The sequence below is a fragment of the Myxocyprinus asiaticus genome, chromosome 14, assembly GCF_019703515.2.
Source record: "Myxocyprinus asiaticus isolate MX2 ecotype Aquarium Trade chromosome 14, UBuf_Myxa_2, whole genome shotgun sequence".
NCBI classification, from domain to species: Eukaryota; Metazoa; Chordata; class Actinopteri; order Cypriniformes; family Catostomidae; genus Myxocyprinus; species Myxocyprinus asiaticus.
The window spans coordinates 13,431,387-13,450,431 of NC_059357.1; the positions used below are offsets into that span (position 1 = coordinate 13,431,387).

General features: G+C 38.7%; 1 protein-coding gene across 1 annotated transcript; it reads right to left on the bottom strand.

The window, feature by feature from the left end:
• Positions 1–6,527: 6,527 nt before the first annotated feature.
• Positions 6,528–7,784, bottom strand: LOC127451256 (reprimo-like protein). Its single transcript, XM_051715793.1, has one exon. It carries the CDS (start codon positions 7,487–7,489, stop codon positions 7,145–7,147), a length of 345 nt encoding a protein of 114 aa, XP_051571753.1. The 5' UTR covers positions 7,490–7,784; the 3' UTR covers positions 6,528–7,144.
• Between the last annotated feature and the right edge of the window lie 11,261 nt (positions 7,785–19,045).

The window sequence follows — 19,045 nt, forward strand, 5'->3', positions numbered from 1 at the left end:
ATAAAAGTTACACCCTTCATAGAATAATAAAATAATAAACAATAAAACAGTCAAACAATAAAACTGTTTTTGGTCTTCTTTATTTAATCCCTTTTCTCCCCAATTTGGAATGCCCAATTCCCAATGCGTTCTGATTCCTCATGGTGGCGCAGTGACTCGCCTCAATCTGGGTGGCAGAGGAATCTCAGTTGCCTCCTTCTGAGACAGTCAGCATCTTATCACCTATAACTTATTCGTGTGATTTTCTTAGCAGCCAATCATGTGGCAGCAGCGCAATGCATAAAATCATCAGATACAGGTCAGGAGCTTCTGTTAATGTTCACATCAGTTATCGGAATGGGAAAAAATGTGATGTCAGTGATTTTGACCGTGGCATGATTGTTGATGCCAGATGGGCTGGTTTGAGTATTTCTGTAACTGCTGATCTCCTGGGATTTTCACGCACAACAGTCTCTAGAGTTTACTCAGAATGCCGCCAAAAACAAAAAAATATCCAGTGAGCGTCAGTTCTGAGGACGGAAACGCCTTGTTGAAGAGAGAGGTCAACAGAGAATGGCCAGACTGGTTCGAGCTGACAGAAAGGCTACGGTAACTCAGATAACCACTCTGTACAACTGTAGTGAGCAGAATAGCATCTCAGAATGCACAACACATCGAACCTTGAGGCAGATGGGCTACAACAGCAAAAGACCATGCTGGGCACTTTATTAGGACCATAATGTTCCTAATAAAGTGTAAGTGAGTGTATTTCTCTGTTTATTTAGTTTATATTGAATACTTTTGCATGACAAATAGCTCTTAACATTCTGATAATAGTGTACTATACTTAAATCTTGCCACCTCCTCAGGCTCCATGCTTAAGCTGGTGTTGGGAACCATCTAGTATTATTAACATTTTGCAAAAGCTTTTTGTCCATTATTTTTACTGCATGTTTTGACACAATTTATGCACTTCACTTCTGCATGAGACACAGTTGTACAAGATGTAACTTTTATTAGAATAAGTATTGGTTATTAATTTCAGTGAGATCAAAGACTTACACTAACGATTTTTTTAGCTCAAAACGTGCCTGAAACAGTAGTAAATGGCAGCCTGATGTCATGAAAATTATGTGACCATTGTGAGTATTTTGTATAATGACCCTACCCTAAACCTTAAACCTAAACCTAACCGATGCTGTCATAAAAAGTAGCTGTGACACGAAAAACACAATTGCTAAAGCAATCATGTAATTATATTGTGCTTCTTGACATGTCGACTCACATGCTCTGCAGGATTCGGACCTCGGTTCTCTGCATCGCTAGTGCAAACCTTTATCAGTTGAGCTAGCGTACAATTTGATAATGCTTGAACAAGCTTGTAAATGTAGTTGCTTATGTCATGTAAATGTTAAAATGTATCACTTTACAAGTCATGCATTATAGTAAAAGTGTTTAGATGTTATAAGACATTCATTGTGTGAGGAACAGGCAAAAAGTATGTGTTTTTGAACTGATAATCTGTTGTTTTACTCGTGATTTGTGTGAAAGGCAAGAAAAGTCGTTGTTGTGTAGCACCTCTAATGTTAATTTCACCAAGAAACTGCCGCAATACGTACAACACAAAAAATGGGGGGGGGGGGGGGGGCAAAAATGTAGGTATAGTAATGTGATTCTAGGCAAAAGGCTAGCTACTTTAAAGAAGCTAAATTGTAAAATAGTGCTTCTGACTTTTTATTGCCTATAACACTTTACTTACCCCTCATGTATGGACACTGGAAAGCTGACAGGTTAATTGCTTTTACATTTAAATATTTCATGAAACAGGTCTAAATATTAGCCCATGTGAATCTCTCTTTTACAGTCCATTAAAAGACATGTAGGACAGGGGATAGGAAAGACACAAAGTTTTCATCTGGATAAAGTTTAGAAGATCTCATGCTGAAAAGCAAGACAGAAGAGGAAGTGCTCAGATCTCTTTTACAGTAACATGACCCTCTATGCCTGCCTTCTCAAGAAAGAAAAATCCTTTTTCTTTTTTTCTTCCTAGGTGGCTCACACTTTCCCTCTCCCTATTTTCCTTCTCCTTCCATCAATTCTTCAATGAAAGGTTTTCATTGAGTAACAGTGAAAGGCACTGTTTTGATACTTTTCTCCCTCTGTGGCCCTCATGACATCTGCATAACAACTATTTATCTGTGTGCTGCTACGTGTGCAAGTATAAATCTCTGTTCCTATAACTGCTAAAGGTAAAGCCAAATAATTTAGAAAACAATTAAGACTCTTTTGGAAAATCTATCTCCTTGTCTGTAACTCTGTTACCAACCAGTAAATCAAATGCAAAATTTAACAATGATGACCACACAGAAATTTGGTTATTTGTTGCAATGAGTCTAAATGGTAGGTCCATTATGACAAATAAAAGCATCTATTTATTAATTTTGGTCTGTTGTTTGCTATTTGAAGTGTCAACTGCTTTCATTTGCTTAAATCTCAGAAAATAAATTGCAACAAATAGAAAATAAGTTCTCTAAATATCCTGCTTTTTTCTATGGTGCAACACAAGAGTTTTGCATATTAATTGATAGATGAAAGACAGTTTTGCAAATAAAATCCATACAGTCTGATTGAATTTATTTCATACTCATATTTTTCTTTCGATGTAAACGAGGAGGTTTAGGAAGAAAACAGTGAGTGGAAAACCAGTGATGGAGAGATGATTTTGCATGTAGCATGGAAAAGATTGGCCACTTCTCACCAATTTAACTGCAAGACTACATGCTCACTTGATTGTATTTTATTATTTATATTTGCAATTTGTGCCAAACATGCAATTCTGTTTGATTCTACGGTACATAGAGTCTGTCAATTCATGTTCACTGTACCTTTGTACACTTACCTGTTTTTTGTTAGGTTTTTTCCAATGGCTGTATTAATTATAAGCCAATAATACGGAATGAATACCTTAAGCAGAGGTTTGAACTACATTTCTGCTCATTTTAATTCCACATAATTTTTTCCTGATCTATCCAGACTTTTCCCATCCTCAAATGAAATACATATAATAACAAGCAAGAGAAAAATAGTGTAGTCTAGGGCTGCACGATTATGACAAAAATCATAATAGTTGATTATTTCCCTTTATATTGTAAATGCGATTATTATTTTTATTTTATTTTGCGATAATTTACATTAAAATACTTATTTTGTGTTGGACAACAGTATTCCATATTCTTTATGCACTAATCTACACGTTTTAAACAAACTGAGATCTGTATTCATAAATTACATTATTGGCATGAAAAACAAAAGTGTTATTAAAATTTTGAATACATTTTACACAAAAAAAGCAAGCAATGCAACAATACTAAAATAGTAGGTTGTCATTATTGATATGCCGATAAACTGATTTAAATGTTTCTGATTTGTCATTGCATTCTTGCACACAACAGACAAAAAACACATTGTAAATATGTAACTGACACGTTTCACGATTAGTTAATTGTAACAGCTGTAATTGTAATCTCAGTTATTTTTTCAATTAATTGTGCAGCCCTAGTGTAGCCTTCCCCATTTGTTCAAATACCAGGGTGCAATTTTCACAGTTTTCATACTTTGTTCAATAAAACAATTTGAAAGAAGCAACACACAAAATGATAAAGATGTTGATTTTAAACTAAACGTACACCACTCACATTTCTATTATTATTAATATGGTTAATTTCATAAATTAATCATTATCATATTAATTAATAACATACAATTACATACACTCACCGGACATTTAATTAAGTCGACCTGTTCACCTACTTATACATGTGATTATCTAATCAGCCAATCATGTGGCAGCAGAGCAATGCATAAAATCTTGCAGATACGGGTCAGGTACTTCAGTTAATGTTCACATCAACCAACGGAATTGGGAAAAACATTTGATCTCAGTGATTTCGACAGTGGTATGATTGTTGGTCATACCAGACGGGCTGGTTTGAATATTTCTGTAACTGCTTTCCAGGGATTTTCATGCACAACAGTCTCTAGAGTTTACTCAGAATGGTGCCAAAAACAAAAAATACCCAGTGAGCGGCAGTTCTGCGGATGGAAACGCCTTGTTGTTGAGAGAGGTCAACAGAGAATGGTCAGACTAGTTTGAGCTGACAGAAAGGCTATGGTAACTCAGATAACCACTCTGTACAATTGATGGTGAGAAGAATAGCATCTCAGAATGCACAACACGTCGAACATTGAGGCAGATGGGCTACAACAGCAGAAGACCACATCAGGCACTTTATTAGGACCATAGTGTTCCTAATAGAGTGCTCAGTGAGTGTATTGACCTTGGTGTCTTAATACATTCAATGGGTGTGGGTCAAGAGGGCAAACATTTAGTATTTTTGTGCAATGAACCCTGAAATGAACCCTGTGCCAACCAACCTCTGTGGCCAACCAAGCTCAGTATCCCTTATTGCAGATGGATTTGACAAAGCAAGTGATTAGATCTTAAATTGTGTTGCTCTATGCAAATTACAATTAACTTCAATAACCTAGGCAAAACATTAGTTTTTATTTATTTATTTATTAAGTTTTTATTTAGTTTTGTAGCTTAACATTCAGATTACTAATAAAAATTTAAGCATGATAATGGTGCAGGTTGTGTAATAGCGAAACCTCAACTGTGTCATGAAAAAAGAAAGGATACTACGTGAGAGAATATACCTCTCATTCTTCTTCAATAATAAATGGGCTGTTTTGTTTGAAAACTGTTTTTATATCAGACGTCTGTTGTGAGGTAAACAGTAGCACAATTTTCTTTTGGCAATGGGTGACCTTTTTAAAAGTACACAGTTAAAAGGGGCATATTAGCGTACTCATTTGGAAATGTTCTTAATATTAAAACCTTAATATTAAGTTTTTCAATAACATTATAAGTGAAAGGTAGTGTATGGGGTAAAAAGACCCCTTTGTTGCAGGGGCTAAATCTGCCCATAAAACACATGAAATGTTCATTTGTCGTGAAAAATGTTCAAGCGGGCTCACAATGACTAATCCAATCACAATGGAGATTCATTTGTTTATAGATGTTATGAAGTGCCAAATATGATTGAAATTAAATAAATTATTTTGTTACTCAAAACGCATCTTTCTGCCTCAAAAGTGCATATAGGTTAACCAATTTTGCTCTGACTATTGCCCCTATCTACTCTATATCTCTATAATCCCCCACTCCACCTTTTTGTTAAAGACGGCTCAAAATATCCTTCCGTTATTACTTCTTTTCACACAAATTATGTTGCTCCATCAATATTCAGTCAAATTGAATGTTTTTTTTATTATTATTTATTTATTTTTAATCTTGATACACTTTGCAACCAGATTATTATTTTTTTTTTACATTTAAAACTTTTCAAAAAATTCCTTCGGAGGGGCCTTAAGCCCCGTTGTATCACTGTAAAAAACTGCCAGGATTTTACCAGATTTAACAGTAATTTCTTACAATAGAATACTGTTTTCAGAATTTTACTGTAAAAATCAATGCAGGTTAGGTAATTTTTCGGTCACAACACAACAAATTACTGTGAAAAAAGAAATTAGAATAACAAACTGCATTATGGGAAAATGGTGTTTCATTTGAAGTCACTATTATTGTGTTTAGTGTTCCTTTTGGATGGGACCTTATCTTATTACTTTCTAATTCATTTTCTCCCAGATGGTGGAATTGTGTTAAACAACACAATTTATTATGCTGTGATGTAGCCTATGGAGAAAATTAGTCAGAAGAAAACAGTAAGTTTGTGAGAAGAGAGTGAGATTTAATATTAGACTATAATGTATAGTCTACATTATATGTTGCATTTGAAAGTAAAGAAATAGTATATATTTAAATAAACAATGAGAGAGGGAATTTTTGCAAAGTTAGGCTATAATATGGATGGTTTTATCTCTCATGAACGTTTTATCATGAAATGTCAATCAGGCACACAAGATATCAACACTCAGTATGCAAAACTCAACGATGATGGCAATTAACAAACACTGTAGATAAAAAATACATTTGATCATTTTGACTCTACAACACAGCATTGCTACATTACAGTAATTTCTTGGTCCTGTTCACTGTGAAGTCACAGTATACAGCTGTCTTTTAATTGTAATACATTGAAGGAATATTACTGTAAAATATACTGTGAAAGTCATGCAACTAGGAGCCAGGAATTTACTGTATACTTACACTAAAATGTTTTACAGTGGCCCTAACATTTACATTACAAAGTTTTGGATGCATAATTTGATTTACATTTAAGATTATGACTTGCTTTATCCTGTCTAAATATCCATTTAACCTAAATGCCTATATACAAAAATAACTTCAAAACTACACAACCTTTTCAACGCTTATTAGATCTAGCTAAATCTGGCTAAACTGGTCAGTTATTTCAGTTAGATATAGTTCTCCATGGCTGACTTTTGGAAGAAAATGAAAGAAAGCAAATGCATTTTTAAAAGACATTTTTATTCAAAGCATGCTGCACTACTTCAAGTTTTAATATTGTTTACAAAATACTCCATGCAGCATTGAGGTCATATATAGAAAGTGCTGGACACACCGAGCATCGCGCATGCTGAGGGGAGAGATGTCACCCCGAGTCATTAAAAAAAAAAAAAAAAAAAAAAAAAAAACGTGCAGATTAGCTGTTCTCCCCCTCGCGTGCCCTCGGTCACAAGTTAAACTCGAAGAAAAATACATTCGGACATCTTCAAGGTAAAAACACTTGCGATGCAAGGTGCAAAAAAAAAAAAAAAGTAACCGTTCACAAAAATTGTCTTGTACTAACATAATTACATACTCTGCTTTAATCTGAGGTAAAAACGTCTAAACACTTAACTGTAAATTCAATATTGTCAATCGTAATGCACACGCAAAATTATCTTTAATACAAAGAGCTACGTAAACATGAATAAACAATACATTCGCATTTCGTAAACGTGCAACTTTTCGTAACATTTCAATATCTTTGAAAACGTTTTTCTTCGTAGAACAAAAGGGAGTAAAAATATAAGTTGCATATCTTCGTGCCCAACAATCTGAGAACAATTGGGTGCCACTCGCCATCATGTAGCTACCTGGCATTCGGTCCTGCAGCCCCATTTCAGGTGACACTCGTGACTAACTCAGTCCGATCATCACCGCCTCGACGTCTTTGGATGGTCTCCGTTCCTTGACCAGAAAGTTGATCATACTTTCGGACTTGATCATGAGGTTGCAACCAAGGAAAAAGATCCCGAACATCACCGTGAGCGACAGGACACACAGCACCGCGATCTGCACCACGCGCGTCACGAACATCTTGCGCTCATCTTGCGCGAGAACTAAAGACCCGCTACCGTCGTTCGCCGTCACTTCGCTCGCGTTACCCGTGCAGCAATCAACCAGTGTCCCCGCCAGTTCTTGACTGCGGTTGAGCAAAGCTCCGCGCGTAAAGACAGTGTGGTTAAAGAATGTGACGTTCATCCTTAACAAGCAGGCAAAACACTTTAGATGAGGTTTGTGGACAATCAAGCCACTATAAAGGCAACTGCCTGTTGAGTCGGACAAGTTTCATTAGAGTCAAAAAGTAATAAAAGGAACTCCTAAGATCATTTGTTATGATTCACGCCATCAATGCACAAGCAAATGGTTGAAAAAGTGCCTCGTTTCTGTTGTGCGCTCACACAGTAACACTCTTGACTGTCAGCAAATTATTTTCATAAGCAAGATTAGTGCACAAAGCATTGGCAGTGCAACTCAGCTGAGACCTGTGCGTAGGTTTCCTGTTCTCTGTGTGTGTGTGGTTCATGTGGAAGGGGGTGGGGGATCAGAAAGAGAGCAAGCAGTATGGATGTCGCCAGGGAGACTGTTCTCTGTCAAAGCTGGAGAGGATGTTCCAGTCACAGGAGATTTGATCCACTGATCAAAAACGTCAACCCATGATCGGTCTGGAAAATCACCAGTAGTCCATGCCTTGAGCTAGACTCACCTCTATGATCTTGTAAAGAACGTATTTTTGGAAGACTTTTCATTTCATCTTAATGAGCTGTTGTGCCAAGAGCAGAGGTCAAAAGGTCAGTACAGCCCAAAATATCACAACAATTATGAATTCAAAACCCATTATATTGATTTACACAATGGACCAGTGAAACTGTAACAATAATAATTTGAAAAAATGAAGACAGTGCGAGATATGTTGCCAGGCGAGTTTGTTGAGAGAGCGCGGGTGGTGGCTGGCAAATGTCACACTGACAGAGAAAACCGTGGGAGAGAAGACCGGAGATAAATTAAGAAATGAAAAAGGAAGTGTCGATAAAACCAGAGCAAACTTTTCTGTGAAGTTGTTGAGCCGTTCTGCGCTCACTATTGATTCTTCGCTTCCTTTGCCAAAAAGAGAGAAAAAACGTTTAATTAATAGAGGCGCTGAAATAATAAATAACATGATTATAGGATTATTTTACTTTTAAGACAGATAGAATTGTAAGCTTAAAGGCTGTTTTCTGTTCATCAGACCTTTCAAAATAGCCTACAACAATCATTTGCTGGTTAGACAAAAGTGTGCAATTACTTTGCTTGAAGGTCACTTAGGGTGCTTTCACACTAGCACTTTTGGTGCGCACCCGGGGTCAAATTCGTTTGGATAATGTGAACGCTATTTTCCGGGTAACTCGGGTGTGCACTCGCGAACCACATCCGGGTCCACTTGAAAATGTGGTCTGGGGTATGGTTCATGTGAACTCTGTTACGGTTCACTGCTGATATGAATGCAATCGTACCAAATCGCAGAAGTGAACCGCTTGTGATGACGTGTAATTTGTTCTTTACAGGTTTGAAATCGCAATTATTATGGTATAATGCATTTTCAGTGTTCACTTTTGGTTGACCGCTGCAGACCCCCTTTCACCCTGGGCCCCAGTAAGGCTGCACACCCTGCACTGGCTGATGTTACACCACTGCTTTCGGATTTTTCATTGCAAATTTTGATGTAAACCTAATCATTAATTTGAAATGTATTAAGTACCCATTTATACTCGTTTCATTTAAAATTAGTGAACAATATACATGGACCCACTTTATATTAGGTGTCTTTAACTACTATGTACTTAAGAATTTGATACAATGTACTTATATGGTACATACATATTGTTGCATTGTACTTACATTTTGAGGTCCTGCATTTAATTACATCGGTAGTTACACTGTTAACTTTACCCCTAATCCTAAACCTAACCCTAACCTTAAAGGGCTAGTTAAATTATCTCATCATTGTCTCACTTTCATGCCATACCAGATGTGTGTGACTTTCTTCTGCAGAATACAAACAAAGATTTTTAGAAGAATATTTCAGCTCGGTAGGTCCATACAATGCAAGTGAATGGTGGCCAGACCTTTGAAGCTCCAAAAATCTCATAAAGGCGGCATAAACATAATCCATCAGACTCCAATGGTTTAATATATGTCTTCTGAAGTGATGTAATCCTTTTTTTTATTATAAATCTCCACATTTAACTTTTTAACTTTTACTTTCAGTATGTGAAAATTAAAGTGGAGATTTATAGTAAAAAAGAACTTAAATATTGATCTGTTTCTCATCCACACCTATCATATCGCTTGAAGATATATATTTTACCACTGGAGTCTTATGGATTACGTTTATGTGATTTTTTGGAACTTAAAAGTTCTGGTCACTATTCACAGGCTTTGTGTGGACCTACAAAGCTGAAATATTCTTCTAAAAATTTTCGTTTGTGTTCTGCAGAAGAAAGAAGGTCATACACATCTGGGATGGCATGAGGGTAAATAAATGATGAGTTAATTTTCATTTTTGGGTGAATTAATCATTTAACCCAACCTTTACCCTAAACCTTAACCCTACCCCTAAACCTACCCATACCTCATCTTCAGTAGCAGCAAATGTGAATCTTGTGAGAATGTTGCAGAACAACATGTAGTTACACAATAAGGGCATTGTATTGTATGTATCGTATGTATTAGAGCTTCAGTTAATGTTCACATCAACCATCAGAATGGGGAAATATGTGATCTCAGTGATTTGGAGCATGGCATGATTGTTTGTGCCAGATGAGCTGGTTTGAGTATTTCTGAAACTGCTGATCTCCTGGGATTTTCACGCACAACAGTCTCTAGAATTTACTCCGAATGGTGCCAAAACCAAAAAACATCCAGTGCCCACAGTGAGTTCTGTGGATGGAAATGCCTTGTTGATGAGAGAGGTCAACGGAGAATGGCCAGACTGGTTCGAACTAACAGTCTACGGTAACACAGATAACGCTCTGTACAATTGTGGTGAGAAGAATATCATCTCAGAATGCTATTCTGAGATGCAGGTTGGTGCTGTTTTGGCGGCACGAGGGGGACCTACACAATATTAGGCAGGTGGTTTTAATATTGTGGCTGATATATATATACAGGTGCATCTCAATAAATTAGAATGTCGTGGAAAAGTTCATTTATTTCAGTAATTCAACTCAAATTGTGAAACTCGTGTATTAAATAAATTCAGTGCACACAGACTGAAGTAGTTTAAGTCTTTGGTTCTTTTAATTGTGATGATTTTGAAAAAAATTTGAATACATCATAAGACCAATAAAAAAAACATTTTTAGTGAATTGCTGGCATTCTGGAAAGTATGTTCATTTACTGTATATGTACTCAGTACTTGGTAGGGGCTCCTTTTGCTTTAATTACTGCCTCAATTCGGTGTGGCATGGAGGTGATCAGTTTGTGGCACTGCTGAGGTGGTATGGAAGCCCATGTTTCTTTGACAGTGGCCTTCAGCTCATCTGCATTTTTTGGTCTCTTGTTTCTCATTTTCCTCTTGACAATACCCCATAGATTCTCTATGGGGTTCAGGTCTGGTGAGTTTACTGGCCAGTCAAGCACACCAACACCATGGTCATTTAACCAACTTTTGGTGCTTTTGGCAGTGTGGGCAGGTGCCAAATCCTGCTGGAAAATGAAATCAGCATCTTTAAAAAGCTGGTCAGCAGAAGGAAGCATGAAGTGCTCCAAAATTTCTTGGTAAACGGGTGCAGTGACTTTGGTTTTCAAAAAACACAATGAACCAACACCAGCAGATGACATTGCACCCCAAATCATCACAGACTGTGGAAACTTAACACTGGACTTCAAGCAACTTGGGCTATGAGCTTCTCCACCCTTCCTCCAGACTCTAGGACCTTGGTTTCCAAATGAAATACAAAACTTGCTCTCATCTGAAAAGAGGACTTTGGACCACTGGGCAACAGTCCAGTTCTTCTTCTCCTTAGCCCAGGTAAGATGCCTCTGACGTTGTCTGTGGTTCAGGAGTGGCTTAACAAGAGGAATATGACAACTGTAGCCAAATTCCTTGACACGTCTGTGTGTGGTGGCTCTTGATGCCTTGACCCCAGCCTCAGTCCATTCCTTGTGAAGTTCACCCAAATTCTTGAATCAATTTTGCTTGACAATCATAAGGCTGCGGTTCTCTCGGTTGGTTGTGCATCTTTTTCTTCCACACTTTTTCCTTCCACTCAACTTTCTGTTAACATGCTTGGATACAGCACTCTGTGAACAGCCAGCTTCTTTGGCAATGAATGTTTGTGGCTTACCCTCCTTGTGAAGGGTGTCAGTGATTGTCTTCTGGACAACTGTCAGATCAGCAGTCTTCCCCATGATTGTGTAGCCTAGTGAACCAAACTGAGAGACCATTTTGAAGGCTCAGGAAACCTTTGCAGGTGTTTTGAGTTGATTAGCTGATTGGCATGACACCATATTCTAATTTGTTGAGATAGTGAATTGGTGGGTTTTTGTTAAATGTGAGCCAAAATCATCACAATTAAAAGAACCGAAGACTTAAACTACTTCAGTCTGTGTGCACTGAATTTATTTAATACACGAGTTTCACAATTTGAGTTGAATTACTGAAATAAATGAACTTTTCCACGACATTCTAATTTATTGAGATGCACCTGTATATATATATATATATATATATATATATATATATATATATATATATATATATATAGATATAGATATATATATTTGTATTTAAATATATTTAACTTAAGCATATTTAGATATTGATGGTTCTCCATGTGCCTTAGCAACAGGCAACTTTTACACAGAGTGACAGATGGTTGGTTATTTTTGTTGGGAAAATAGAGAGAGGGAGGTAATGAGAAAAAGGAATAGAGACATAGTTGATGAAGTTGCAGGGTGAATGGCCAGAAAAGTGGGGAGATGTTTACACTTAACTGAGGGAATTGGCAGCCTAGCAACAAAATGTAAGATGTCCCCTAGCAACCAAGTAGGCTTCACTCCCTTTTCGTAATGCGCATACACACACAAATAAAAACTACTGGCTAACTTTAACAACGCAACAAGCCAGCAACATAGAATTTGAGATGTTCACCAAGCAAATACAGTACAGGACACACTGTTTTCTAGCTGTTCTCTAGCTGTTAATTATTTCGGTTGATTCAACTCAGGGACTGTAGACAACAGAAAGAACAGAAATGCTTAACCTTCCTTTGCCACATAGTTACAACTGTCTGTGGGGTGTTCACACCCCCTTGCTATCTCTTTCTCTCTTGTTCCTCGGTCTAAATGGCACTTTTCTGAGATCACCCAGGGAGATGTATAAGTAGTCTAGCACTAACCAAAAGACCTAGAGAGGTCTCACAGCATGGCGCTGTGTAGGTGCTCTCATCTGTTTCTAACTTTATGTGAGTTTATGTAAGAGAGTTGGCTTTTCATTTCGCTGACTTCATTTATTATAAAAATCATACTCACAGACTAAGTAGAATTAGATATTCCATCCATTACAGCTAGGCAATAAGCTGTATATGTGTGTGTGCATGTGTGCATCTGCCAGTACATCTAAATGCACAGTTTATAAATGTGTGCATGCTTCTACGTGTGTTTGAGTGTGGAAACAAATCCATGTCTGCACAAGTACACACAAATATCTGTATAATTGTGTGGATCAGGTTTGCCTACATTGTGGGAACCAAATGTCCACACAAGGATAGTAAAACCTGAAGTCACCTACATTGTGGGAACAATTGCTTAATAAACGTGATTATCTAATCAGCTTATCGTGTGGCAGCAGTGCAATGCATAAACTCATGCAGATACAGATCAGGAGCTTCAGTTAATGTTTAAATCAACCATCAGAATGGGGAAAAAATGTGATCTCACTGATTTCGACCGTTGCATGTTGTTGGTGCTAGAATGGCTGGTTTGAGTATTTCTGTAACTGCTGATCTCCTGGGATTTTTCAGAATGATGCCAAAAACAAAAAACATCCAGTAAGCGGCATATCTGCATAAGGAAACGCCTTGTTGATGGGAGAGGTCAACGGAGAATGGCCAGACTGGTTCGAACTGATAGAAAGGCTACGGTAACTCAGTTAACCACTCTGTACAATTGTAGTGAGCAGAATGCACAACATGTCAAACCTTGCGGCGGATGGGCTACAACAGCAAAAGACCATGTCGGGTTCCACTTCTGCCAGCCAAGAACAGAAAGCTGAGGCTGCAGTGGGTCTACCATCTGTGTACCTCAGCAGAAATTGAGATTCATCAGACCTGGCTATGTTTTTCTAGTGTTTGACTGTCCAGTTTTGGTGAGCCTGTGCCCACTGTAGCCTCAGCTTTCTGTTCTTGGCTGACAGAAGTGGAACGCAACGTGGTCTTCTACTGTTGTAGCCCATCCGCTGTGTGTGAAAATTCCAGGAGATCAGCAGTTACAGAAATACTCAAACCAGCCCATCGAAATCACTGAGATCACATTTTTTCCCCATTGTGATGGATGATGTGAACATTAACTGAAGCTCTTGACCCGCATCTGTATGATTTTATGAATTGCACTGCTTCCACACGATTGGCTGATTAGGTAATCACATGAATTAGTAGGTGTACAGGTGTAGCTAATAAAGTGGTCAGTGAGTGTGTATGTAGTATATATATACCACATATATATTATTTCAGCCTTATCCTGCTGAAAGAGGCCACTACCATCAGGGAATACCATTGCCATGAAGGGGTGTACCTGGTCTGCAACAATGTTTAGATAGCTGGCATGTGTCAAATTGACCTCCACATAAACCCAGTGTTTCCCAGCAGAACATTGCCCATAGCATCACACTCCCTTCACCGGCTTGTCGTCCTCCCACAGTGCATCCTAGTGCCATCACTTCCCCTGGTAAATGGTGCACATGTACATGGCCGTCCACGTGATCTAAAAGAAAACAGGACTCAACGAGACCAGGCGACCTTCTTCCACTGCTCCATGGTCCAGATCTGATGCTCGCATACCCATTTTAGGTGCTTTTGACAGTGGAAAGGGGTCATCATGGGCACTCTGACCAGTCTACACTACGCAGCCCCATATGCAGCAGGGTGTGATGCACTGTGTGTTGTGACACTTTCCTCCAGTAATCATCATTAACATTTTCTGTGACTTGTGGCACAGTAGACCTTCTGTCGGTTCGGACCAGATGGGATAGCCTTCATTGCCCTCGCGCATCGATGAGCCTTGGGCACCCAACACCCTGTTGCCAGTTTGTGGTTTGTCCCTCGTCGGACCACTGTCGGTTAGTATTCACCACTGTTGACCAGGAGCACCCCACAAGCCTTGCTGTTTCAGAGATGCTCTGACCCATTCTTCTGGCCATAACAATTTGGATCTTGTCAAAGTCGCTCAGGTCTGTTCTCCTGCCCATTTCTCCTTCATTTAAGACATTGACTATGAGAACTGATTTAGCACTTAACATCTAATCTACCCAGACCTTGACATGTGGCCTAGTTAGGAGATGATCAACGTTATTTGCTTCACCTGTGAGTGCTCATAATGTTTTGGCTCATTAGTGTATGTACTGTATATATATAGCAATCAGTTTTGCAATTGCAAATTTTGCAAGAGACATTCGTATCTATTACTTTTATTCTGACAATAGGCCAACAGGCTATAATGTACCAAATTTTACTAAATAAAAGAAAAAGGAACAAAAGGGCAGTTGACAGGGCACTTGCTGGCTGTACATTACTGCCGTCTGCGCTGTTGCTGTGGTCTTACTGATGAACTTGAGAATTATCCCTGAGGGCAGATAAAAACAAAACAAAAAACAATTGGATTCTTAATTTAAAATGGCATTTTTTAAAATTGTTATTATTATTTAAAAAAAACACAGTGCAATGTAATGATATCAGCTAAGTTTACATTAATGATAAAGTTTTTGCATTTTTGTAACAATTAATGAAATGAGGAAGCTGGGGCCGGCTTGACAAAACACGTAGGCATTTATTGTTGCACTTTTCAGATGCACACAATAACACACTGCTTCACACTACGTTATGCTTTTCAGCTTCACTACAGATATACTCCGCTGGCTTGTCAGCTCAACACTACACACAATCAGCTTCATGCGTCTCTCTCTCTCTCTCGTCTGCCGCTGTCTCCTCTCCTTAAATACTCCCACCACCCCTCACTGGAACACGAGACCGGTGTAGCACACAGGTGGACCTCATTCACCACTTGTCTTCCCGGCCTTGCTCTGCCCAGATGCAGCTCGGCCCCACCCTGCTCGCCACAATTTTATTTCTACTTTTTATTAAGACATATAAAAATAACTATAAACTATAAGAACTCAGTGGCGAATTCTCAGGGCCAGCAAATCCTTCTCTGCTGGCCTAACATGCCAAATAAATAAATATTTTTCATCCTTTCATTCTCAATCACCTTTTTCCCTATGTATTTTTAATCGCTTCCACTCTTAATTGACAAGTTTATCAGTCAGAATTTATTCCTTGATGCTTACAAGCGAAGTGTGACAGCTGTTTCTCAAATCACATGCCCGAAGCAGCACGTGAGTCTGAGCTCCACCCCCTCAGGCCTTCAGAATTGCCACAGAATCCCTCAATAGTGCAAATGAATGGGCAACTAAAGTCAGATCATCAGATTCATCAGCCAATCAGATTGATTTATTTGTTCTTGGTGGGTGTGATCTTTAGGATATGTCCCAGTCGAGGCCTTCTAGCTGGCCTTGAGTGACACAATCACGCTTTAAGTGACGTAATTTGAAAGCGAAGAGCGCAAGATCGTCATTACTGCTGCAATCGCCGTTGAGAAAGAGATCCTTATGGATTTAAAACACGAGATGTTCTGCATGACTGTGTGATTGCTTAATTTATTAAACAGGAAAGGAGGACTGATTTTCACTTCAAATAAATTGGTAAGTGCTTTTTGCATTGTTATAGCAACATCAGGAGTTTTCTAAGTGTAAATTAAGCTGCTTGAGCATTCAGTGTTGGATCAAGGTTTGAAAAGTAGTGCTGCGTTCCATTGAACTCAGAAAGTCTGATTTTACAACTGCCTACTCGGAAAAGTGCAATGGAATGCATCTTTAAATCAGAATTACAACTTGTAGGCTCCTGCAGAAATCGTCAACTCCGATTTCACCGAGATGCTGGGGCATGATGCCACACAAACATGTCCACACTCAGGGAGATATGTCAAGTAAGTGATAAACATGCACTTTATTAAGTAATATTGATAAATGAGTTAATATCCACATTACATGATATTAAAGCTTGTTTAACAAACGCCTGCAGAAACAGGTGTATAAAACATTATAATCTCTTTTGATAATCGTACACCTGAAGCACAAATGCTAGCGCTGCAGCATTGTTTATCAGTTGGGTTGCTAGGAGACCTCTAATGAGAGTCAAACACCTGCTAAGCTAATGGGAGCGCTGCAGTTTTGTTTCTTAAATGTCATCTTCCGAATATCGGGGAATGGAATGCATTTATGGTCGGAGATATCAAGTAGGAATATCCCACATCCAACTTGAATGGAACGCAGCATAACTATGTACCCTGATGAAATGAAATTTATTGCAAGCAACATTTAAATCGCAAATATTATTAGATAGATTTTTCCAGGTATAAACATTCTTGGCCTCGACCTTCTTGGTAGATTCATATGAAAAAATATGATTTTTGACATTCATTTCACAAAACAGTCATGCTGAAGTTAAAATTAGGCTTGCTTGAGCATTAAGTGTCGTTTCAAGTTCTGGCATTCGTGCGTGGATACGTTTTTAAAATGTCAGTTGGTATTATTATTTGACTGCCACGTAATGTATGATAGGCATAGCGTCTTATTTATTGTGAAACTGTGTTTTCTTAATGGCATGAATCGCATCGAAGGCCTAGACTTAAAATGCACAGCCCGCGGCTGTAAGAACTAAAACATAAAACATATAAAACATGATAAAACGATGAACAAGACTAAATGAATGCAAACTGAAAGACAGATAAAAACATATTAATATGACAGTAAGAAAAATGAAATAAAATTTAGAATGAAAGCTAAATGCTCGCCGAAAATATATCTCTATCACCATCTAGCTTTATGAAAAATTATAGTAAAGTATAATGTATAGTATAGTATAAAGTATATAGCTTTGAAGCCATAGCCATGTATATCTCCTATGTTATGTATCATTACCTGGCACATGTCCGAAACGGAAATGAAATAATGAATTATGACAATTATAATTAGTACTCCCCCGACTCCTCTGCAGTTGATATTACATTTATATTATATACCAATTTTTACTGTTATGGTTATGTTTGCATGAAAAGAAATACCAGTACAAGGCTACTTACAATGTCTGCGACAGCATGGAGGCCCCCTCGTGGATCAGGGTCCCTACGCAACTTACGTAGTATGCGTATAGGGAGGACCGGCACTGCTTTAGAGCTGTTATTACAGGACGCACTTTTGCTTTCTGTCTGCACTATTTTTGTTGGTCTATGTACATATGCGTCAGATAAATGACATAAACACTGCATTTTTAGGACGTGTCAAGTTAAATGTAGATTTAACCTTTGAAAAACAAGTCTTGTTACATCCAGTTGCTCCGTTCAACTGTATTTGAACGCAAGAACACCTCCTGCTGAAATGAGGCTAATTCTTTTGCTCCAGCTCTCGGTAAGTGTGGTTTGTTGCCTGTACATCTGGAGTTGTTTTGCGACTCACAAAAAAATTTTTTTTACATGTGTTTTTTTTTAATTTTTATTAATTCCTATTCCTGCCCTTATGGCCCCGCCTGCCAACATGCTTCCCCCTCTCTAGAGCTGGGGAGGAGGACAAGGGGAGGGAAAAACTAAAACAAAAAAACAGGAGAGGGAAAGGGCAAGGCTGAGCGACAGTGAGAGAGAGAGAGAGGAGAGAGAGAAAAAAACTTGCTCGCCGGTTCCCAGACACGCCGTCGCCTGGAACGCCCCTCCGCGTTTTGGCGGCCGGTAGGGAGCCCCTCCACCCCTGGCAGCGGCTCCACCGCTTCAGGCGGCCGGCAGCGAGCCCCTCCTCCCCTCACGGACGGCCGAGGCGGAAAGCAGTGGCGAGGACTCCACGACAGCGCATCCCTCCTCCTTCCCGGGCTTCGGTACCAATGTAACAAGGTTAAAATAGGAAAGTAGGAGGTGGGAACCAGATGAATGGTCAAAATAATATTTAATGAAACAAAATGACACACAACACAAATGCACACACGGCACCTGCGTGTGGCTCTCTCTCTCGAACTGCCACATCCCACTGCACTTATCCCTCTCCTCGGCTGATTAGCCCGATTGGGGGCCGGGCGTGCATAGTCACAGCCCAGCCCCACCCTCCTCCTCGTCACAATTATATAATTAATTCACACTAAATTAACGCATTAAAAATCGACAGCCCTTTGAAAATGTAAAAATGCAAAAAGGTTTGTGTGTGAGTTAGGTTTAGGAGATAGAAAATAGAATTAGCCCAGTATAAAAACAGTAGAAGTCAATGCACATGCACAAATACACTTGTGGTTTTGCATGCACTTGTGTGTTTCTGTTTTCAGTGCTTTGTCTTTCGTAGGAATGCAGTGCGCATGGGTGAGATCAGCAGATAATGATGCTTTAATTAAGACAGACTCACTCAGTGATGAGCACTTTTATTGCAGAGATCAGGCCACTCTACATGCACGCACACAAACCAACACA